Here is a 24320-nt window from a genome sequence, read left to right as displayed (position 1 = left end):
ACAGATAGATGAAGCTTTGGGTGTTTTTGCATTCTAAGAGCAAGGAGTCTTAACAGGCTTAGTTAAATAAGGTCTCAATCTATAGAAAATTTCTTCCAAACTGAAAAAAGTTTGAAAGCCAACATGGACACTTTACAAGGGATTTTCCCACAGATTAAAAAAAAACCCCAAAAGTGTGAAATACAAAGTAATAATCGTGCAGTATGAAACAGTGATTACAGTCCATGTGCACAGACACGAAAAGTGATTTTAATCCATTAATGTAACCACCTTTCAAATTGCAGGCAGATCACACATTCTGTATCAACAAAAAGGTAGAAAATATTTTCAGTAACTTTAGCTTGATATGCATAGTTTAACACCAATGTTGAACTCTGTATGTACTATACAAAGATCATAGTAAGTGCACTTCCTTGCATTGATTTACTTATGGCACAAAGGTTTTCTGTACTGCTGAAAAGTCACCAGAGCAGAGTGTTTAATTGCTACCATAAAACCTGAACTGGTTTATAGCAAAAATGGCATAATCAGTATATTTTAGTTCAACTTTAAAAGCCTAATGACTAAGGATTTAAAATGATCATGTAAACATTATGTTGCAGAAGTATGAAGTAGGTATGTGAGAACTTATTCTTCAGTTCTATTTAAAAAAAATAAACCGAACCATATTCTTGGGGTTTTTTTATCCGGGAGGATGGGGGGAAATTGTGCTACCAACTGTTGCTGCTGCATAATTTAAATAGCTTCAGGGTAATTTCCAAAAGCCATTGTCTGTCAGACTAAAATATTGACCTAATTTATAGAAACTTATCCATAGAATGAGTGTTTTGTTTTGTTTGGTTGGTTGTAGCACTGCAGACAGCGTATCCTACGTGTGGCAGAGTGCTTCGTGTAGTCATCAAGATTGAAACTGCTGAAAGTTTACTTCCCAAGTGAAGCTGTTACTTTAATATTCCACAGTGATGGCTTTGGTTCTGAGATATTCATGTAGAGCTTCTTCACCTGTACAAGCACAATATTCACCTGTTAGAACAGCAGCTAAATTAATTTTGTCAGGCTGTAACTATTATTAAGAAAAAATTTGAAACACTGTAGCCAATATTTGAGTCCTTAAGGAACAATGGAAACTAATTATCTTCCCACTGTGGTTTACAGAACTGGTTTGACAAGAGGCCAGACCCGACAGATGTAGAAGAAAAAAGGAACTGGAATTTAACCATCAGCAGCAGCAGTCTCTAGATGGCCACCAGGGGCCCAGAGCTGAATTTATGAGCTTTGCTTTGCCTCTATTAAAGTTCATAGGTAGAGAAGCTGTGTAAAAATCAGTAATCTTTTTTTCCCTGATACCATCAGACATTTTGGTTTCAGGAAATGTCTTTGGAGATTCCAAAGGCAAAAATCTGTTGCGTGAATGAAATTTGGTTTTCCTTTTTTCTGTGCCATGAGGCTTGATCTTTCCAGACTTGTGAAGTTTCTTTGGCAGAGTAGACTTCACTTTTCTAAAAAAGTTGTTTTGAAAAGAAAATATTTTTAATGCATCTTTTTCTGTGGCTGTTGGCAATTTTTGGTGACATTTTAAGGTATAAAAATGTTTACCATACTCTTACTTAGAGGAAAAACATTAATTAGCATTCTTTCTGAGGGAAAAAATATTTTGGCCAATACCCTTGTTACTTGGCAACATTTTGTAGCCTGTACACAGCTCTGGACGAGCTGTAATTTGTCTGCTCTCAGAGCTATAGCATCATTTAGCAAATGTACAGGAAAGTCTGAATGGGAAGTGTTGAGGTGGGAATATTTAGGAAAGGGAGAGGAATTGGATTACTGTAGTTGGAGGAATGTAGGAGATGCAGGAAATGCACCCATAGTTCATGTTTTGCTAGGTACACTGTACCCAGGCAAAGTGCTTCTTTCATGGATTAGGACTCTGAGATGAGAAATGAGGGAGGGAGACAACTTACCTAAATCTTTCCCAAAGCCAGACATCTTAAATCCACCAAACGGTGCTGCCACATCAGTTTTGTTGTATGTGTTAATAAAAACTGTCCCAGCTTCTAGCTTTTCACTGATGTAGAGAGCTTTGTTTATGTCTTTTGTGAAAACTCCTGAAGCTAAGCCATATTCTGTGGCATTTGCCCGTCGCAATACTCCATCGACATCCCTGTGGGGGAAAGAAATTATCTAATTGCAACTAGGTAAAATAAATGAGTGTTAGCAACCTTCCACCTTCAGTGTCATTGAAGCAACTTTTCCCATGGCCTTTCTTCTCCAGTGAGCTTTTTTAAAGATGACTTACCAAGGGCAAATCTGTGTGTCAATCTGACAGATCCATGGAAATTCACACCCTTGCTTCAAGCTTGTGAAGTTTTTAACCTCACATCTCAACAGTTAATATCTACACTGAGAAATGCCACAGGAAATGTTGCTGTATGCATACGACTTTGCTCAGCTACTGTACAACTTGGGAATTAGAGCAATACAAAAATGCCTGTAAAGCAGAGCATGGCAGCAGATGATGAATCAGTTTGCTAAAATTTTGTCCACCCTTACAAGTTAATGAAGAATAAAAGCTGAAATTCAAACTTCTATCAAGACACACCTCCCAGGCCATTTTCAGAGTGCCATTTTCTAGCTGCATCTCATCTCCATACAGTTTCAAAAATCAGTAGTAGTTTAAAACTTTAAAAAATTCAACACAGTCCTTTATGACTACAGAATTATGGATGTGAAGAGTTATCTACATGGCTGGTTCTTAACTTCATTATCAAACTGCAGAAGGGGAAACCTGATGGAAATACTTTTATTAAGATTCTATGTAGGGTTTTAATCTCATCTGTATGTAAAATAATTCTTATGATCTGGAATGAAAGATATTAGAAGTGACAGTTTACAAAATACACAGAGGAATTTTCATTTGTAACAGTAATGGGCTAGTATTACACAATATACAACACTGCAGTCTTCTGTAACAGAAAAAAATAAGTAATTCCACTGGGAAAAATACACATTTTGTAATTTGATCAAGCTATTGCAATTACCACATAAACTTCAGTAAAACATTTCCCTGAATACTACCAGGTATTCATATTGGTCTAACAAGATTTAATAAAATATTGTGTATGCTATCACTTCTTCCCTTAGGTGAAAATGGGAAAATAAAGTTTCTAACAGTAACCAAATGAGAACATACCCATTTTTAAATTTAGAGATCACCATCACAGGGCCAAAGGATTCTTCCTGGGCAATATACATATGGTCTTCAACATCTGTGAATACAGTGGGTTCCATGAAGAAACCTAAAGAGAGCATAGAGCAGCTTTTGAGCATGGTAAAAGTGCTTAAGGGTTTGCTGTTGTCCAGGCCATCTCTGTCCCATACTTTGAGGTCATAAATAACTTGCAACTTGAAATAGAAAATAGATATGAATGAAGTATGAATGGAAATGCATGCATTTCAAGAGAAATGGCAGAAAAAAAAGAAGACAGACTGTAGCAATAAAGATACTGTAACTTACACTTCATTTGCACAGCTTCACATAATATGAGCCATGAAAGCCCTGTGGTATTGTGGGCTTACCTGGTACTGTTCCCATGGTATTGCAACTCCTCAAAATACAGCTGAGATAATCGTGGCAGCTCTTGCTTAAAGCGTAAAAGTTCCAAATACCTCTGGAAAGTGTTTTACCTGGCCTACATACTTGTCTTCCTCCATACACTAGGGTGGCTCCTTCTTTGACTCCAGTTTCACAGTATTGCAGCAGCTTTTCCAAATGTGCCTTGTGATTTTGTGGACCATGATCTGTAGATCTGTCAAGTGGGTCACCGATTTTCATCTTTTTTATTTCTTCAACCTATGGGTTACCCAATTAAAATGAAGTTATGTAACATAGCAAATAGTTGTTGAGAAGCAGCATTGTCTATCATAAGCTGTAATGAGAAATTAAGCAACTGAAAATAAGAAACACAAGTGTCTATAAAACTCATGGATCTTTCTGCCAGAGCAAAACATCTACTTAACTTTAATCTTTGAATATCTTACCACTTTTCTAACAAATTCATCATGAATTGATTCTTCCACGAACAGCCTGCCAGCTGCAATGCAGTTTTCTCCTTTGTTGAAATATACTGCACCCATACCCTGATCAGGAAAAGAACATGAATATTTATATGCATTTTGTTCAGTCTGCCATTCATTCTGTTGCCTTAGGTTGCATTCAGTGTTTGTGACCCTAAAAGTCTAATGCTTTATGTAAAAGAATATCAACAATGCAACATCTTATTTATGAACTTTAAACAAAATATGGCTGGTAGGTAAGGTGAATTATTATGATTGATGGTGAACTAAAAACTATATGGCAATAGGGAGCTCAATTCTTTGTTTTGTTATAATTTCTAATGTATATTGCTTGTAGTACTTTTTGGGGCAGCATGAACAGTTAAATTGTGCTGGCATAAAGAAACATCTGAAGGTTTTTCATGCGAAGGATCCCTGGTATTCTTTTTGGCAAGTCAAGAAGAATATTGCAGCACTGTGAGGATGTACCACAAGGTTTTGAATATATTTTACTTCAAAGCAACATTACCATTTTTACAGCTCTGTCCAGTTCACAGTCACTGAATATGATCAATGGTGATTTGCCACCAAGTTCGAGAGAAACTTTCTTCAGGTTAGCAGCTGCACTGTAAAAAATAAAAATGGTCATATAAACCCAATTTTTAATATTATTCCGTTATTTCCTTTGAATCATAACTAGTGAAAATATGTAAACCTCTATTGTCCAATAGTGACTTAGTAGAATTCTACATAGTGGTAAACAACCATATGAAGTTACTTTTTCATTACTTCTACGTGCACAGTATATCTAGTAAGATACTTCAGAACCAGACTAAGCAGGGCTCATTTATGAATCTTTTGCTGAGAGTACCTTTTCATGATCTGTTTACCAGTTGGTGTTGAACCGGTGAATCCTACTTTGCGAACATCTGGATGTTCAGAGAGGTGCTGTCCCACTAAGCCACCTATCAGGGTGAGGAAAGCAGTGTAACTGGATGGTACATGGGCAACTTTTACTACTCCAGCAGCAGCACTGTAACACAGAAGGAGCTAACACCACAAATCAAATACAGTATCACATCCTTATTTATATTTGCAGCTTTATTCCTACGACTGTGAAAAACTTGGATCCTGTTAGCGTCTCCAAATTGTCCCATCTGTCTGGACTAATGAGCTTCTTAATAATCCACTGTAGGTGGAATAATCTAATTTGTAACCAATCCTGCCCCATATAATTGCTTTGTCACTTTTCTTCCTTAGGGGAAGGAGGAAAATGGTGACATCAGGGAACACAAACACAGTGTGGACCATGACTACAGTGATGAATATGCATCTTAGCAGCTTGCTCTAGGTCTCACAGTCACATTTAAATGCTTCCATTTGATCATAAAATTAGGAGAAAAACTGAAGTCTTACAATCAAGTGAAACATGTTTCTCTGTAATACATTATTTTCCAGAGTGTTCATGTTAATTGTGTGAACTTGTAAAAGGTGTAGACTGACAGCTCTTACCCCTAACTGAAGCCGGATTTTTCCTATTCTCTTCTGGAAACGTGAAATTGCTGCATGAAAAGATGCAAGCCTAGTGCCTATGAACATACCTATGTAACAGGTCTTCAAAAAGGTGAAGAAGTTCACCAGTTTTAGCATGACCTCTCCCAGAAAAATGATGAGTTGAAGTTTTACCTGAACCAGGCAGAATATTTATAACACCCTTAGGAAATCCAGCTTTAGCTGAAAGTTCTGCAAACTTCAAGGAAGTCAGAGGTGTGACCTAAGTAGAAACATGTAGATTAGGTCTCCTATTTTAATCAAATGCACGATGATACCTCTTACATTCAATGCATCTTAGTTTTGATACAATATTCACCTTCTTACAGTATTGGCAAATTAGAAATGATGGCTTCTTGTGGAAATAAATTAATTCTTGAAAATGAGATTAGCACCGGAGCATAACTGGAGTCAATCAGTATCTTGTATCACCATGGCAGTTTGTATTATTGTATGTGCACTTTCCAACACATGACACAGCCAACCCATGGGTACATATGACAGACCAATCTATGGGTGAAATCTCCTATCTTGCCTAAATCATTTTGCCTGAACAGGGGCATCCAGGACATCTGTACATTCCTTTTTGCTCTTACCTGAGCTGGTTTGAGTACGAGGGTGTTGCCTGCAGCCAAGCATGCTGCACTCTTCCATGCAAGCATCATCAGTGGGTAATTCCAGGGGATAATAATTGCACAGACACTTCAGGTAGGAAAAAACATGGAGAGATTACATATTTGATGGCAGCTCTTCCATGGCTTTTCTGCATGTCAAGGCTGTCACTAAGAAGAAAAAAGTGATACTCACCCAATTGGCTCTTTCTTGGTGAATGTTAGATTATGGTTTGGCCGGGCCTGGTTAATTGGAATTGTAGCACCCTAAAAGACAGAGGAGGGACAGATCTTCATACTGATTAATAATTTTTATTACATATTTGCCATGTAAGTATGTTTCAGAAAGCTACAGAGTACACTTCAAAACCACAAGCATTTTTGCATCAGGGAAAGGGGCACAGATGCTTCTGCTGTATGATTTCCTACTGTGGATATTGTAATCAATTCCTGATGGGAGAACATAAAGTGAGGATCTGATGAACAAAAAAAAAAGCTGGATGATATTCTTGATTGGTCTCAAAGACATTGGAGGAAGTTCTCTTGAATGTGTGCCACATGCTGTGCCATCAAGCAAATTCACCAGCCTTGGCCAGACTGCAGCAAAGCGCAGGTCTCTGCACTTACCTGCGTGGTGAGCACACTGACATTCTGTCCCATGAATAATCAAGAGCTGACCAAGCAAGTATATCCATTGTGATACCTCAACTGATTTCTTAGATATTTAGAGTCACATTCTAAATCCATATTCTCCAGCTGGAAGTGGACTATCCTTTTGTATTGACAGGGAGAGCCATTCTAGGTAAAATTCTAATTTTGCTTTAGTTTTTGATTCCTCAATTACTTTTTCCTTTTACTACTTTTTGGCACAGTTTCAGAAGAATAACAACAGGAAAGAAGTATAGAGAAGCAGTGCCATTGATAATTTCCTTTACATATCCACTTGCCTGAATTTTGTCACACCATCCAGCGAAGTATCTGAATGTTTGCACAGACATTCCAATATGAGTCTTCAGAGCTAAAGTGTAGACAGCTCCTGAGTCGATAGACTCTATTGTTGCTAACTCTTCTTGATGTTCTTCCATCAGGTCTGCAAGTCTTTAATAAAAATGTTAAAAATCTGCGTCAAAGGGAAATGATATCTAACCATTGACAGCCTGAAATTATATAAGTGTGGCAAAGAAACACAATCAAAAGAGCATTCCCACTAAATTTGGAGGTGGAGCACTGGAGCCACTGCTCCTTAACATCAGTAAGGGATTGAAAAATTGCCCTTTAGTCTGCAAATGTCTTCACACTGGCTGTAGTAGACACTGAATGAAGACATGAACTGTGTAAACTCACCTTAGGTGTAAGTAAGAATAAGTAAAAGTATTACTAAGTTGATAATAACTATCAGAGTGTCTCAAAAATACATCTTCACTGATTGACACCTGTACTTATGAGGCATTACTGTTAGTTTAGTGGTCCCCTGCTCAGGTCTGTTTGCATCAATCAATTTTCACGTTCAGTCCTTCACATTTTCTCACATGCATTAGTGTCTTTCTTCAGCTTCCTTCTCTGATTTGGTACTTAGGCATATAATCAATGCTCTATTGTGATTTTAAAAGCTTAACGAAGTGCATTTGAGATCCTGTAAAGAGTATTCAAAGCTGGGTGTGAAACCTCTTTTTCCATTATATAAGTTCTGCCCATTTAAAGCATTTGCAGAGATTTGGAAAAATTCTCCTTAATACCTGTTTTAAGTGTATCTTGGAGACCCAGCTACAGGTCAGGGCACTGGCAGTGTTGTGTAAGAGAATGGATATGGGCATGTGAGGGACAAAGGAGAAGGTTCCATTTAAAATGCACTTAATGTCTTCTATTAATGATTTCTTAAGACAAAGCAGCAGAGCTAGGAGCTTTAATGGCACACACATTCTCTTTGGTTCAGCACTCAAAATCTCCAGTTTGAACAGAGGTCAGAGAAAAAGGGGCCTTATTTCAATTAAGGTGGGACAGAGAGAGCTTTTATTTGCACTGGGAATGGTTTGCAACATAAACACTCCGGTGTTTTATCCTAGAGAATGAGTTCCCTAAGCAAAGTTTAATCCAGGGATAACCTACGTGGTGTAGGGGATTTGTATTTTCCATATACCTAATATAGCTATGCTTGCAAATCTTCCAAGTGTAAAACAGAGCAGAAGTTCTCACACCTTAAAAATCTCTCTTCAGGTCAGAGTTAACTTGGTCTCTCAAGCACTCTACATTCCTGATACAAATTAAATACAGGTTTGTGCATGCTTTGAATATGTACCCACTTGTGAAAAACTTAAGTGACCAGGTGTATTTAATGTTCAGTTCTGACTTGCCCATTTTCTCTTGTGATCACTACTCAACTCTGTGAAGAGTCCTGCAGGCCTTTTTCCTTTTTTTTTGGCTTTGCTTTCATCCTTTTTTCTAAGATGCCTGCAATGTCTTGTAAAACGTGGCATTTTTTCAGGAGTAGCAACCTGCTTCTTTACTCATGTCTACTCATTCATTTGAATGTTTAGACTTGAAAAAGCAATGAAAGCTCATCAATATAGCCCACAAAAGAAGCTTTCTTTATAGGGAAGCTCTGATGCTTCTAGTCACCTGAAGTCTGCAAGACAGTGGTCCCCCTGTGCTTGGGTTAAGCATCATGTTGGATATGGAAAATCTGTAACAATTGGGGTTTTATTAGCTGCCTCCAGTATCACTCTCACACTATCTAGTCAGCATTACCATCTTTCTGAGATCACCTCTTGCCCTTCAAGAATCAAACCCCACCATTAAAATACCATTAATTCAACAAAACCTCTGCTTATCTTATGAATCAATAGAAACATAGACAAAAATAAGAACCAGGCATTAACTAGACACAGTTAGACAGATACAAAAAAGAGGTAAAAGTGTCTCAGGTAAATGTTGGATTCAGCTTAGAGAATTTCTGCACTGGACAATTCTTCCATTGCAGACCATAACACATCTCCTACACTGGGTCTTTAGCCAGCTGCTGGGATATGATCCTGGAAAAATCTAGCATCAGTTACAGTTCAAAAGTTCAAAATTAGTGGCAATGTAGCTGTATGTTTGCTGTAGGGAGTTCACATGCAGCAAGGCTTAGCAAGGTCAAATCTCTGCCTACCTAACCCAGGCAGACTGTCTTTAAAGCTTAGCCTCGTTTATATGGAAGGATGAAGGTTTACAAGGGAATTCTCAATCCTTGCAATGAAACTCATATAGATTAAATGAAGACATCAAGTATTTAAAATATATTTTCCTCAAATTCTTTGTTTCCATTCATAAATAGTAATGAAAGAATGGTGGCAGTGAGAGACCACAAGATTCTTCTCTGCCACAAGAAAGGTTGGTCAGCTAAGACCTGAGGCTGGTACACTGAAGTCAGTCAGAGGATGAAAAGATGTCTATTCTGGATCCTCTGAAAGTGGAATTATGAATATCCATCCCATTCAGAAAATGTATACAATTCTTCAGAGAAACAAAACAAGATTTGAGAAAATGAAACAAATGCAAGCTGTCCTGTACATACCTGTACATGAGGCGCCCTCTTTCCCTTGCATTCATCCTCCCCCATTCACCATTTTCAAATGCCTCCTTTGCTGCTGCCACCGCCTTGTCAACATCAGCCAGTGAGGCAGAAGATACACTGGCTATTACCTGTGCAAAGGTAGCATTGCATTAGCTCAAAAAGAAACACTGGGATGCAGAGTGTTACTCCTTCCTCCCAAACTTCTCAACTGGGTATAAGCAAATACTTTATATCTTCAACTCTGGCAGTTGTCATAGGTGAGCCAGGCTGCAAATAATCAGACATAACTGAGGTGCCAAAATCTGGAAGACACTGCAGGGACTCAGATTCCTCAGTCTTTCTTCTTCTTCAAAGCAAGGTACGTTGTCCCATTGGATCTCACCCTCTCTTTCCATATGTAAAACCAATGTGATACTACAAAAGCTGGAAGTCATTATATGTGGTATTACAATTTAATACCTAAACATGCTAAAATGACTCCCACATGTTCCATTTCTAAGGAATGGAGCTTCTGTTATCCTAAACCACCATGAACACACAGTATTTTAAGATGATTGTGTTCTGTAAATACACATGTTGTAAATCCTAATACAAAATTGTTATGACTTTTATTCCATTCTATACTGAGTTCAGGAAAAGTATCAGAGTCTGACTTCTGATGATAGTGAAATTTGTGTCATTGATTTCAGCAGACTTTATTTACTCCAGAATTAAATGGCAACTACATGGACATCAGAATCACTTCTCTTATTTAAAATTCACAGTTATGAGTTGCTCAACCAATACTGGGTAGTTCAGTATTGAAGTGCAACTGTATGTATTTTCCTATTGAAAAGTTATTTTTCTTACTGAGAATTTAAAGGGGCATTTGAATGTCACACTTGCCCTAAGGTATCAGATTTATTAAAAAAAAAAATAAAGAAGTTTATTACTGACAAGAAATATACACAATATCCTAAAAGAAAGACTTCCTTAGCAAATAAACTTCAGCAATTTCTGTTTGCAAAACTAAACAAGAATTAACTCAAGGTAAAATATTCAGCTGGGTATGGAAATTGACATAGTAATTGAAGTGGAAGTAGGTTATTTTTGCTTTGCAGCTTGACTCAAATGGAAAAAATTGTAGAATACAGAAAATGTGAAGTAAATTGAAACTTAAATTTTTTTCTTGAGGTTGTTTAATATGTAGTGTATTATTTTACAAATAGCAATATTCAGTTAATGTTTTAGATTTTTTAATAGGCAAAAAAATGAAATAAACTGGTATTGATCATATTTAGAAATTACTTACTGATCCATCTGCTGGATTTATAGTGTCATATGTTTTTCCATCATCAGCATTTATAAATTTCCCATTTATGAAACATTGGTATGGCATATTCACAGTCATGTTGTTAATATTTTTTGAAACCTGGGTGAAATTAACAACAAATTGTTTTAAATATATAATAACTAATATTTTAATGTAGCTTAACAAGTTTTTGATATCTGCAGCCAATATCCAGACACATTTCAGCCTGTATATGTGGCTGTTAGAAGTAAAATGTAATGGAAACCAAATACAAATATATAGAAGTTTGTATAAACAAATATTTATCTGCTGACCTACTGCATCAAGCAGTGTAATAAAATGCAGTTTGCTCTCCCCTAAAACCCAAGAAAGACTAAGCAATAAGTGCAAAATAAAAGGTCTTACATAATCAATGACTAACTCTTCTTCTTCGTCTTCTCCTCTGAGTTTTCTGACAGCCATCTGAATAAAGTCTGCAAATTTAGTGGCCATATACACATCTTCATTCTGTAGCTGAAGTCCACCATGCTTCTGTTTGATCTCTTCTAGCATTCTAAAGATTTTGAAGAAAGAGCAAGTTTAATTACAAATGAAAGAATTCTTCAGATAATTGAATCATTTGAAGGTCAAAAGGGATCAAAACTGGGTCTCAATTTGTATGGATGTGAATATGTCTTTGTGTTTCTCTGACAAGGGCACAGAAGTGCATTTTCCTGAAATCTGTTTGTTTAAATGGGGATGCTATGAAAAAGAAAATGTCAGTTCTGGAATACTCTTAGGCAAACTTTTGAAAATCAATTACAAGAAGACATTGATCTCCTATTGGAAAACAGTATTTGGGACTACTCTAACCAATATATGGAGGACACTGAGACTGGTAAGAAATCAGCACAATAATTAGTTTGTTTAAAAATGCTGGTTTTATATTATGGCCTGAGTTGCAAAAAGAAGGCAAACGAGGTGGCCCAAGCCATGACAAACTCAGTGCACCTTTAAGCATGGGCTCAATTCTTTCTGTGAAAGGCTCCTCTTTCCCTCTGGGGAGTTCTTTGCTCAGGTCCCCAGTCAGCCCCCTGGTCTGCATGCAGACAGGTTTGAGCATCACCATGCTCTCCCATGGGGCTGATGTTCCTGAAGTTAAGAGGAATTTTCCTTCAGTAGAAAGAGCAGGATTACATCAATATCTCATAACTCTGGGAGAAGAACTGTGCATGCTTTCAAAGGTAAGAAAGGGAATAGTAAGAGTATTGGAAAACATAGGGGGATTACTTTCTTCCACACTACTTGATCAACTCTGATTTAAAGGCACCACAACAACATTTTTTTCAATAACTTTGGCTTCACAATTTTGTTATTTTGAATATTTTTACCTGACAACATGCATAGAGGATGCTCCAGATTTGAAGAAGTCTGTGGAATCCTCAATCACAGCAACATTGCTTAAAATTCCCTTCCAAATAGCCTAATAATACATAACAGTAACAGAGGCAATAATGAATAATCCTGTAATTGCAAGAAGTATTTATCAAACTGCATTTTCTATGGTATCTGTGCCTACAATATATATTACTTCAAACGTTTCTAAAACACGAAGTTATTTTAAGAGGGTCTAAAACAGTCTGGAGACTTCATGTCAGACAAGAAATTTTTCAGTATAATTAGATGATCAAAATACAGTATTTTTTCCATGGTAATTTTACCTAATCAGGCAAGGAACCTGAATGGTACAATGTTAATAATTTTCAGGGCCAGTTTTTAAAGGTTTTTTATCATCCAAATAGTAACTTCCCATTGCATTATGGAATGTGTCATCAGTATAAGCAAGGACAGCCTGGAGCACTTTGTGAATGGATTGAGAGCATTTCAGGCACCTGGCCAAAGCTGCAAAGTAGTTTAAGGTGCGTGCATGAGATGGAGAAATAAGCAGTTAAATAACTGGTAATGTAATATTTCAATTAATTATAATTGAGTTTCATAGTTAACAGGCAGTGTCACCAATTGATGAGTTTATACTTATTTTTATAATTTTCTCAGTCATTCAATAGCTCCAGGCAGCATTTAGGTTGCTGGCAAGCAGGTTCAAGGAGCAGCAGCTTAAAATATTAGTACATCAAGGCACCCGACCTGTACCGAAAGTTAATAACCCTGCAGCAGAGTTAGCATAAGGGAAGACATCTATGATTCATTTGCTCTGGCACAAAACTTTAATGACAAATGTGGCTTTCAGCTAAGCCCCTGACACTACAGAGGGATGTATTTCAGGAGAGGGTAGCCTCTCTGGCTATGAGAGTTTTCTACTCCAGCTGTTCCCATCCCTCTGCCAGCCAGCTCCTTGTGTGTTCTTGTGGCAGAAGAGACAGAGCACACAGGTACAGCGAGAAAACTGCTGCCATTTGCTTTCAGAAAGCTGTTCTGAGTCTCCCTGGAGCTTGTCCAACAGGCCCATTCTGAGCACATCCTAGTGATTAACACCACAGTGAAGAAAGGATTTGAGGAACTGTCCAAGTCTGACAGTGTTGAAAACCTCACTTGTGTGAGGCAAAGGACTATTTGTTTTTCCTTACTCTCACCTTCATCATTCATAGATATTTACCATAACTGACCCTGCCATTACTATTTTTCTATCACTTGTATGTGAAAGGAAACTTTGTGAAGTGACAGACGAGTAGGCTAGTGAGTTCCCAGATCCACCTGAATTAACATCAATAACTAAACCTTCACCCCCCCATACGTTTTGAGTACATATTATCAAAAAATTATTTGCACAACTAAATAAAAGATATGCCTTGCCAAAAACAAGTATGCAATGCTTTTGTCTGAATAATATCCCACTAAAGCAGTTTAGTGAATTACCCTTATATCTTCTGCCATTTTTTTCTCCTCTTCTGTAAGTTCCAGGGCAGTTGTTTCATCAGCAGAGAAGTATTTAGATGCAGCGATCATTTTTCCATCCTCAAACTGCAGATTTCTCACTAGTACCTGAAAAATGAGAGGACATGATTTTAAATTGTCTGGGAGGTAGTACATCATTGGGTGAAGAGTTTTTAGGCATTAATAGGGTGATTGAAGTAGTGAAATAAATGGCTTCCAGGAAAGCTGATACAATGCAGGTAATTTAGCACAGGCCACTTGTACATGTCTTTCAGATTCTGTCCTAGTAAGAAGAGATTTTACTCCATACAGGAAATGATTATGGACTGAGTGAAAAACAAAGCATGAATGTCTTCTCTATAGGTTGGTAGAGGATTGATAAACTCCAAGTGAATTAGCTGTCTGTCATTAGCACCTGGATTTGTGTAGTTTGTCAATTCCACACTACCTGCCCTTCTTGCTAAAACTATTCCATCCATGCTTATGTTTGCCAGACTGAGCACTTACCATCTTCCCATCATTTCCAAAAATGACTAGACCATTCTTTGTTACAAGTCCAGGTCTTGAAGCACCTTTTATTGTCAGCTCTTGTCCAGCAGGCACTGAAGCATCAAGTAAGGATGACCCATAAAAAGTTACCACCTAAAAAGAAATGTAATTAAAAGCGCACAGATTCTAAATGTGCTGTAAAATTTTAACGATTTTGTGATACTGTTTTGAAGCTTTAATATAACAGAAATAAAACATAATTACCTACACATGGAAAACATGTTACAACAGTTCTAGATCTTTACAACTCAGAACACGTAAAATTTTGCAAGTTGCCTAAACCTGCAAAGCAGCTGAGCTGTAACAACGAGCATGCTGCAACCAGTCCATGAAAGGGAGCAGCTTTTGTCAGTGTATACCCAGAGTGAGGGACCACTCAATCTATAAAATTACATAGATTTATTTCTGCAGATTATCTAGGCCCAAATCTCCTTAAAATTAAACCTTCTGTTATTTCAGTAGCTCACAGTGTTTCATTTTGCTGTCAATAGTGTGGTGTTGGCCACTGTACAGCGTGGGCTGCATTATTCTGTAATGCATACCTACTTCACAAAGTAACTGGCACAGTGTACTGGCACAGTAACTGGCACTCTTGGTACCTTTGTACCATGCCTTATTTTTTTTCCCAGATATTGTACTCACCTTTCTTCAAATTAAATGAAACTGTGACTAAAATAGTCGTAACTACTGTGTTCTGTATATTTCTTTAGTTGCCTCTTCTATATATACACAAAACATATAGTCATCAAATTAGAGCTATACCAATGTAACACACATTTGTATTCACCTCTATGCAGACATCTTTAATTTTATAACAAAAAAGAGTCAAAAAGAGGGTATAAAGAAGAACATTCTTCTGGTTTTCAGAGCATACCTGGCCATTTATTGTTGTCCATGCTCCAGGCACTTTATCATGCCCTCGAATCCAATTGTGCAAAGCTGCTGCAGGTTGGTCCCAGGAGATCTAGGAAATCAAAACATGCCAGGATGCACCACCACACCTTCCCAACCACAAACAAGATCATCTAATGCAGTAGGGATGCTTAGATAAAATAATTGTCATATGGGTATTTAATTAATTTTAAAATCTGTGGTTTGTTTATATGGCCTGTGTTGGTTGGTGCCAACACTTGCTTTTCCTGACATCAAATGTATTTCTGGTAGAGAATTTCATACAGCCTGTTGGCAAACAGAGTGATCTTGATTCAACGTTGTATTCACATATATGATGACATATTAAGAATCCACTGAAATTGCAGCTGCCTCTTAGCTGCCTGTACACGATCCCGAATAGGACACAGGTTCTAAATACAGGTAATTGCTGAAAGGAAAAAGGAACTTAACCTAGGACTCCATTACGTGCATCCTAGGAGGTATCCCAGGAAAAAGAGGTGAGGAAACAACTCAGTTAAAAATCATGTTAACTTCATATTACTGTTACTGCAATCTGAGTTAATAACTTTTCTAGTGGTCAAAAAAACAGTGTTACTTCACACTACCTCTGCATTTTCCTTTTTTTGGATCCCTTCATATGTTGCCCCTTCTTTAGGCTGAGGTATGCGAGGGGCCTTACCATCAGCAATTAGATGTACAGCTTCCACCTACGTGAAAAAGTAAAAGATTCAACGTTAGCTTGGTTCACCTTTTTTTCCTCAGTCATACTTGGGAATGACAGCAAAAGACTTTCTGCCACAAGGTGAATTGGTTTGTTTTTTTTTTTAAACCTAGTATTTCCAAACTCTAAGGGAACAGTGCTGCCCTGATTAAACATGTGTATTTGCTTAAGCTTCTTTGACAAAAGAAATAGCCTCCAGAATTTCATGGGCATACCTAGTCACCAAACTTAGAACAGCTGCCTGATTCTCCAGGACAAGAATGTGGCTCAGTATGATTGCATTCAACTTTTACCTTTTTCTTTCTGCAATAAGTTATGTTTCTGCATTTAAATGGAGAGAGAAAAAAAAATCTCTAAAGAACAATGCTGAGTACTTTTTGTGCATTTTCTTTTATTCACTTCAAAAAAATACAAAAAATGACAAGCATAGAAAACTCAAAGCCAATCTACCAGGACTCTGAGCTTCAAACACTATACTGCCCTTTATTCTTAAAAATCTCACACCTAACTTTTTTTCTCGCTGAGCCTTTAAAAGATTTTGTCTTGTGAAAGCATTTAAGAAATCTATGGAAAGAGCCACATTCTGAACAAATTCAACTTCTCGCCATCTGTGGAAACAGAATACGCTCTGCCTGCTGTCAGCAGCAAATATTCTGAGGTCACACCCTCAGCTGTTGTGCAGCCACACAGCTCCAGTGAAGTCTGAGATTTGGCTGAGTACCACAACCTCTGTCTTTCCAAATGCAAATACCTTGTCTATATTTCCTTTACTTTCAACCTCTTTTCCTCTTAAAAAGCTGGTATTTAGAACAGCTAAACATACCATAGCCTTTATTCCTTCTGGGAAGAGAAATCGGTTATATAAGTCATCCACAGTATCATTTTGGCCAACATCACATTCTCGCTGCAGAAGTATCGGTCCAGTGTCCAGACCATCATCAGCCCAAAAAATAGTAAATCCTGCCTTCTTATCTCCTTGAATTAAAGTCCTGGACATAAAAAAAGACTTACAGTAAATACAGACAAAATTAAAGTAGTTGGGAATATCAACTCATGTGTTACACATTTTCTTCAGGAAGACAGAAGAGAAAACCCTAATAATTTTTGCTATACTTTCATTGCTCACTTCACAGTCAGGGACCCACAGTTTTGACACTGTTGATGTGTGGCTTCCACAAAGTGACATAAGAAATGCTGCAACTGAACCCTGGCTGTCTCATACGGTTCATTGTGATAATTATTTTAAAAGTATTATCAGTGGTAAGACACTCACAGCAAAAGGTGTGCAACAGTCATGACAGAATTTGAAAGACAGAAGCATCTAACAGAATATTATCTTAATAATTCATGGTTGTTTACTCTAATTAGCTAAGCCTCATGGCTCATCTGTAGGTCAACAAGGGAAGTACACTTGTCACACAGCTGAAAAGGAGTTACACTCAGAGTGGAAAATTATGTACATGCAACTGTTTAAGGCAAAGTTATTAAGGGAATTAAGGCTATCCAGCCAGATTCTCAGCTGCTGTGCATGAACATAGCAATGCTTACAATAGACCTATGCTGATTTACCTTGGCTCAGGATCTGCCTCTGCACCAGAAGGGAACTTCAGCCACCTTAAATTTTCCAGCTCTCCTTTGGCATGTGTCTCAGAATGATGGAAAATCAGGCTGAAGTGTGTTTAAGGGAACAGCCAGAAATGGTGAGAGAAATATGTCCTGCATGGTTTTAGCCATTTGTCTGCATGAAAACACCAATGCTATTTTAAGTAATACATATCTCATGTGTTCCCTTGGCAGTCCTTGTTGTAAGAGAATTGTCTGAGATCTGGCTTATACACAGGAAAATTCATTATTAATTTTAAGCACTGAAAACTACATTATTAAAACGAGTGAAGCCCACATACATGCTGAACAAGGGGTGAACTCCAAGGAGAACTGGGGAAGTTGGCAGGTATAACGGAAGCGAAAGCTTGCAGAAGTTTGGCTAGCCCATATCAGATCTTTCACACATTTAAGCAGCATTTCTTCTGCTTTTTATTATGTAAAAATTCCAAAAGAGCACTCTAGTGAGAGATGGATGTCCTCAGCATGGAGAAGAAAGTTTCATGGGCAAATGTCTCTGATGCTAAATAGGCGACAAGATAAGAACTACTGTGTGCCCCCTCCTCTGTCCACCAGCTCCCTCCACAAAGGACTGCTGATAACAGAGTGGCAGCAGCTGGAAAAGACTATAAAGGAAGTGAGTGAGGAACCCTCTGCACCCAAGGGCCATTGTTTGTACCTGGTTATGTCTAGCCACGTCTAATTCTCAAAGGCTTTCTTGGTTATACTGTTCGGATAAAGGGTCTGATCAACACCAGGGCTGTAGCCACGACATGTGAAAGTAGTGATTAGAGCAAGGGGTGAGAGGGTGAAGCACAAGAACAGTCAGCCAAGGCCAAGTCCTAGTTTAGTTTAAAGGCCTCAGGACAACAGCCTTTACCTGAGAAGGGCAGGAGCAGACGGATGCCTTTTGCAGAAGGAATATGCAAAATAGAGCAAAACACAGTGATACAGCACTGCAATACATTCCAGTTTCTACAAACCTTCATCTCAAGGACTTCCTGAAAGAGAGTTTGTATCTACACCTTCCTGTGAAATACATCTTGATGAGCTTCTTATCTATGAAAGCACCCTTTTAGATCTCTCTAGATATGAGGTCCCACAATTTAATAACATACTGCATGGAGTAAAAGTATCTCCTCTATTTGGTAAAATCCTACTACCTGATCTCTTTGCTGGCTTTCCCCTGACTTTTGTTTAGAATGAGCAATCAGTCCTTATTCACCTTTCTGTGTCTTTCATGGCTCAACACACAGCTAGCATATGTCCTTCCCAATGACCTCTTTTCTAATCTGAAGACTACATCATTTGTCTCCAGTCATGTGAAAGCTGTCCTATACCCTTGTCCTATCTTAGCCTTCCCTGAACTTATCTAGTTCATGTTCCAACTGAGATGCAGACAGTATTTAAGATCACAGAATCACAGAATATTCTGAGGTGGAAGGGACCCACAAGGATCATCGAGTCCAGCTCTTAAGTCAATGGATCCTTCCATGGTGTCTTTTCTGAGTAAAAACAATTGACTTTAATACTGCTTACATATAGTCAGGAGGGTTTGCCCCTTGTGTGCATTGTGTTATGTTTCTTAACTTTGAATTTGACCTCTCATTTTCTTATTCTCACATTATCACATTTACCCGTTTGCACAGAAAGTGTATCCTTTATGACAGATTCAAATCAGAGTCATTGATATAAAGTTTCCTGGCTTTCTCTTTCAGCCTTTTTAAAACTGGTATTGCTTTTGCTATTTCCCAGTCACTTGCATCAACATAATCTGAACAAACAGAAACGTTGCAGGTTGTCTCAAATCTGTAACTTCAAATTTGCTTAAGTCCCCTGGTCCTGACAAAGATTCTTATTCATTCATCAGTTTACCTAACATCTCTTCTACTCACAGTTCAGCTCAAGAGAATTGTTTTCACTTATTCTGCACAAAGAAGGACTGTAGGATAGTAACATCTTAAGCTCCTCCATCCTGAATACCAATACAGATTTCCTACTGTGGTATTCTCTTTGATAAATACCTTTTTTAAATCAAACCCCTCTATCACTTACATACCTCACACCTTTAACATATTTGGAGGAATTGTTATTAAATTTTGTGCCTTAAAAAGTTGGTTCTTTGTTTCTTTGCTGGACTGTCTCACTCTCATTTTCCACTGACTTTATGCTATTTTACTTTACACATTTGGAGACAACTGACACTTTTGGGAGGCTTTCCTTACCTCTCTAGTAGTTTCCTTAACACCTCTGTTTAAGTCTTTCAGCTTAGTACCTTTAACAGGAAGGATTAAAATTAACAAAACAAAACAAAACAAAATTTTACCTTGAATCCACAACACTGTGGGTTCAGATAATCACCATGCTGCCTGTAAGATTCTTTTAAAATTGTTTCTTCATATTTAGACAATTTCTTACTGAACTTAGACCCAGTACTAATGTCATTTCTGTTGTCACAAGAGTGACAGATTTGAATCTACCATGGTCATTATTGCAGTGTAGTTCTTTCAGGGTAACGATTCGAACCTACCTTGTGCATTGCTCTGGAGGACAGTGAGATAGGGTTTTATTCTTGTGGGTTCTCTTCTCTCTTCTCCCTTCCACTCTGTGAAATCTTAGGCTTTGTATCAAACCCTACTGTGATAGTTATCTAGTGTTTGTGGGGATGAGCCACAAGGACAGTGTCCTGCTTATGGAAACTCCAGATTGTCGATCTGTGCATGTGAGTAAAATATATGAATGTACACCACTGATCTTCCCAGAGTAACAGCTGAACTCGCCTTGGAAATAATAATGAATCCTAGGTATGAGGTGCAGTTCATGTGCCAAATAGTCAGCTGCTCCAGAGAAGCTCCTTCAGACAGTTGCAAGTCAACAGAGCTGTGCCAGCATTTACAAGAGTAATGGGTGCAGACCAACATCCTAACATGACAAACACATCGTTTTGATGCACAGAACTCACCAGTTGATTGCAGAAGCTCCTCGGTGGCGTGGTAGGATGGATGGATGGTAAATAATAGAGCCATGTTTTGGGCAGTCAATAACATCCATGGGGATAAACTGTGTACAGAATGGAAGGACATTTAGCTCTGCTCCAACTGATTTGTAGGCTGCAACTACTTCCTGGATAGGCTTGCCTTTAGCTCTCCATCTGGGGAACTTAAAAACAGGAGTGCCGTCCTTCTCCGCTGCCAGTGCTGAGGGGCAAGAACAGTATTATTTTTTTTCATTTTATGTTAAAAATTCAAACTGAATTCAGAGGCATATTGCATGACAACTCAAGCAAATCATCAAGTGTGTGAATACAGAGGCCCCTTCTGTATGCTGTTAAAAAACCTTTGTGCTTGGATATATTTTATGCATTCCCTCTTTGATTCTCATTCCTACATCTTATGTCAATCCCAACTTTCAGTTCACTCCTATGACTTGGCTAGTAAGTACCAATGAAAGCAGAAAAGAATGCTGAATGTTATTGACTACTGAACAGTGACGTCTCATTTCTTGTCCACTCATTACATTTGCCTGGAACTGCTTTGGTTTAGCAGAACTTAGTTTTCTACTTCAGCAATCTTTATGTGAATATGACTATGTAAATCTAAGATTCACTTATGTCAGCAGCATTTTGTCACGCAGTGCAAATAATCACAGATGCTAGCGGACATCAGTAATTTCTTCAAAATTCTGTTTACTGATGCCTTCTGGGTATGCTTTCATTTATCTGTGAAACACCCAAAACTGGCTCAAAGGTGAGAAAAAAAAATGCAGTAATTGCAGGGAGAATCTTAAGATGGTTGATAAATTCCATTGCACAAGCACTTAATAACTTACCACAGAATGGGCTAGTATTGTCAAATTTTATATCTTTGAGTTTTAAATGTAGCGGGGAAAAAAGGAACACAAGAAGAGGTATGGAAAATTCACCTAATTTAATTTCTGTTTCTAATTTAATTTGTATTTCTAAACATGTATTTATACTTTACTTTCTCTTTTTCATTTATGAAATTGAATCTTGAGCTTGACCTGAAGCATCTTTAGCCTGTTGACTTAGGTCTTAAGAAAATACTAAATTAAATGTCATTCCATAGAAGTTAGTGTGTACTGAAGCTACTTTTATCAACAAAGACTGCAGCTGTCTGAGGGTACAGAAACTTTACAAAATATTCATTTGAGACTTAAGCTTTTGAGTAATCCGGAAGTAAAAAGAAATTATCTAGCAGTTTAATTTCCTTTTTTTTTTTTTTCCTCCAATCAGGAGAGATTGGACTAAACTAATCCTGTAGTTTTAGTTAAAATAAATATATGATTGAAAGATTGGAAGATTTACTTTGTTGCATTTGTTAGCATAATAACTGTACAAGAATAATTTATATAATGTAAACAAGTTATGCTACATTGCAGTTAAAATTTTTATATCATGTAATCCAACCAGACTTGGATAGTCAAATTTCCATTTTCTAAGTTAATAGTTGCCTCCTCTAATTCTTCCAAAGTGTGATTAAATCTTTTAACGAGATAGACTTGAGAATTACATGCTAGTCTGTGAGCACCATAGCACCAGTAAGCAAGATTTATGTTTTGATTCTTCCCTTATGAGAGTTCTGTAAAAACATGTCAGGACCAGACCAAAAAAAAAAAAAAAAAACCAAACCAAAAACCAAAACCAAAAGAGACTTGAGATAGGTCATGGAATGTAGTTTTGATTTCAGATTATCCATAAAGGAACATTCCATTCTGACACCTCTATTTGCTAATCATATTAACTCACTGTCTTTGTGTCACTGAAAGAAAAACCAAAGAATAGTGACAATTCAGATGGTTCCAAATTATCTTCTTTGTTATGCTGGGTCCTGAATACAATGAATAAAATTCTGTATAAGCAAAACTTCTTTCTTTAGGAAGCCTAGAAAATCCTTATGCACCTCAACACTGGAAAAAGGGAGAGCAAAGCCTCCTCCAACTTTTTGAATGTATTTTTCATAGCCCAAGTGGAAGAGAAATAGGCTCTGCAGGTACACTGCCACATGCAAGCTTGACAAAAACGGCAGAGAGCCAGGGATAAACTATCTTGGCTTCATGTCTTGAGTCCCAGCCAGCACAGTGAAGAAGGTGACAGACATTTGCACTTGAATACAGGCTCAGCAGCTATTTGCTTTAAGATACAGATCTAGTTCAGGATGAACATTCAAATAAGATATCCAGATTAATTTTGTTTTTGCAATATCTTACTATATAGCTCTGCATGGTTAGAAACAACTTCTGAGGTTGTTTTTTAAAGAACTGACAAACTGTCTGGGTTAAACTGTTTCTGGGACTGGTGCTTGTTAAAGCATAGTTCTTGTACTGGGTTTAGAGTAACAAAGGCAATACATGCAAGTCATTCCCATACAGATAGAACCTTCACATGGAAAGGCAAGTTTGTTATGTACATCTGCAATTTTAACATTCGGGTTAAGGTTACACTTACCCAAAGGATCAGCTTGTCCATTCTTGTCAGGCACAGTGAAGACGCCCACAACTTTATGTCCCTCTTTTCTCAGCTTGTTATAAACTTCTTGTCCAAAAATACTTTGACCTATAAGGGCTAGCTTTAGCTTCTGTTGATAAGCCTGGTAAAAAGAATTAAAACAAAGCATGTTCTAGGATGCAAAGAAAATATGTTGTTACTTACATTTCTCTCTTGCTCTTTCTTTATCAATGTTCAGTTTGATTTAAAATGGAATAGTCTTTTCTAACCTAATCACCTTTGAAAGAATAATATTTTTTTTAAATTAATGACAAGCAACATACAATTCAGAGAGACTATACTTCACATAAAAGTATCATCTGATACAGTGCTTTTTTAGAATTTTCATTAGACAGACCCACTGCTTCTTATAAGAGGCTCCATGATCTGATCCATAGTCAGAAATGCAAATACATTTTTCGAAACATACATAAACCACTTTTTCTAGGCATGGTTTATATGCCTGGAACATGCCCTCTAAATCCCTATAATTAAACAGTGGTATATTATTTGTGGTTAACATGTACAGACTAAAGAAGACAAACTTGCATTGTTCCTGCAAGGCTAAAGGTGATGATCATCCATTTGACCCTCCTACAAGCAAATAAAGGCACTAAAAGTGAGATTCCCTTGCTGAGCTTCCACTGCCTGCTGCGTTTGGATCCCAGTACTGGACATGCGATTTAAGCTTCTGAGCAGGTGCAAGTGACCACCTCCATTTTTTTAAAATTTATGATAGTTAGAATCACAACACTATGATAATATTAGAGTATCAGATACTGCTATGTTTTTCAAGTAATTGCATCCTGAGAAAATTATTTTTTCCCTCAGAGTCCTTTTAGATTTATGTGACAGCTGTGCTCCTCTCCTACCCTACCTCCAGTCCCTCACCTCTAATACCTCATTTTCCCAAAACTGGTACTCCTGTAGCTGCAAGAACTGGATTAGGGTACTGAAGCAAGCAGGCACTGACATGAAAGAATGTGGCTTATTCTTAACTGGATCTATTCACTGGTCTACTTTACAGAACTGCCACAAGTCTTAACATAGGTTCAGGAGGGAGCAGGAATGAGCATGGAAATATGACAGAAGGGTGGAACTGTCTCTATATGCATTGTCTT

At 37.6% G+C, this 24320-nt stretch overlaps 1 protein-coding gene across 1 annotated transcript; it reads right to left on the bottom strand.

Annotated features, from left to right (window-relative positions):
* Positions 1-632: 632 nt before the first annotated feature.
* Positions 633-23671, bottom strand: ALDH1L2 (aldehyde dehydrogenase 1 family member L2). The gene is made up of 23 exons (XM_069003773.1): positions 23630-23671; positions 23161-23302; positions 20659-20893; positions 16918-17083; positions 15979-16080; positions 15354-15443; positions 14438-14572; positions 13913-14038; positions 12430-12521; positions 11465-11612; positions 11060-11179; positions 9769-9896; positions 7163-7313; positions 6412-6482; positions 6201-6306; positions 5740-5827; positions 4925-5018; positions 4583-4679; positions 4039-4137; positions 3685-3850; positions 3191-3296; positions 1962-2161; positions 633-1002 (listed from the first exon to the last, which is right to left on the bottom strand). Exons 1-23 carry the CDS (start codon positions 23669-23671, stop codon positions 947-949), a joined length of 2760 nt encoding a protein of 919 aa, XP_068859874.1. The 3' UTR covers positions 633-946.
* Positions 23672-24320: the final 649 nt, after the last annotated feature.

The sequence above is a fragment of the Aphelocoma coerulescens genome, chromosome 1A, assembly GCF_041296385.1.
Source record: "Aphelocoma coerulescens isolate FSJ_1873_10779 chromosome 1A, UR_Acoe_1.0, whole genome shotgun sequence".
Lineage (NCBI taxonomy): Eukaryota > Metazoa > Chordata > Aves > Passeriformes > Corvidae > Aphelocoma > Aphelocoma coerulescens.
The sequence above is the reverse complement of the archived record's forward strand: the minus strand, read 5'-3'. Positions and strand labels throughout refer to the sequence as shown.

Coding starts and splice junctions, on each gene's coding strand:
- ALDH1L2 (XM_069003773.1), bottom strand. CDS start 23,671: ATGTTCCAGGCATATAAACCATGCCTAGAAAAAGTGGTTTAT. Junction 14,039..14,437: donor TTGGAAATGATGGGAAGATG/GTAAGTGCTCAG, acceptor CTCATTTTTCAG/GTACTAGTGAGAAATCTGCA. Junction 5,828..6,200: donor TCGTACTCAAACCAGCTCAG/GTAAGAGCAAAA, acceptor GTTTCTACTTAG/GTCACACCTCTGACTTCCTT.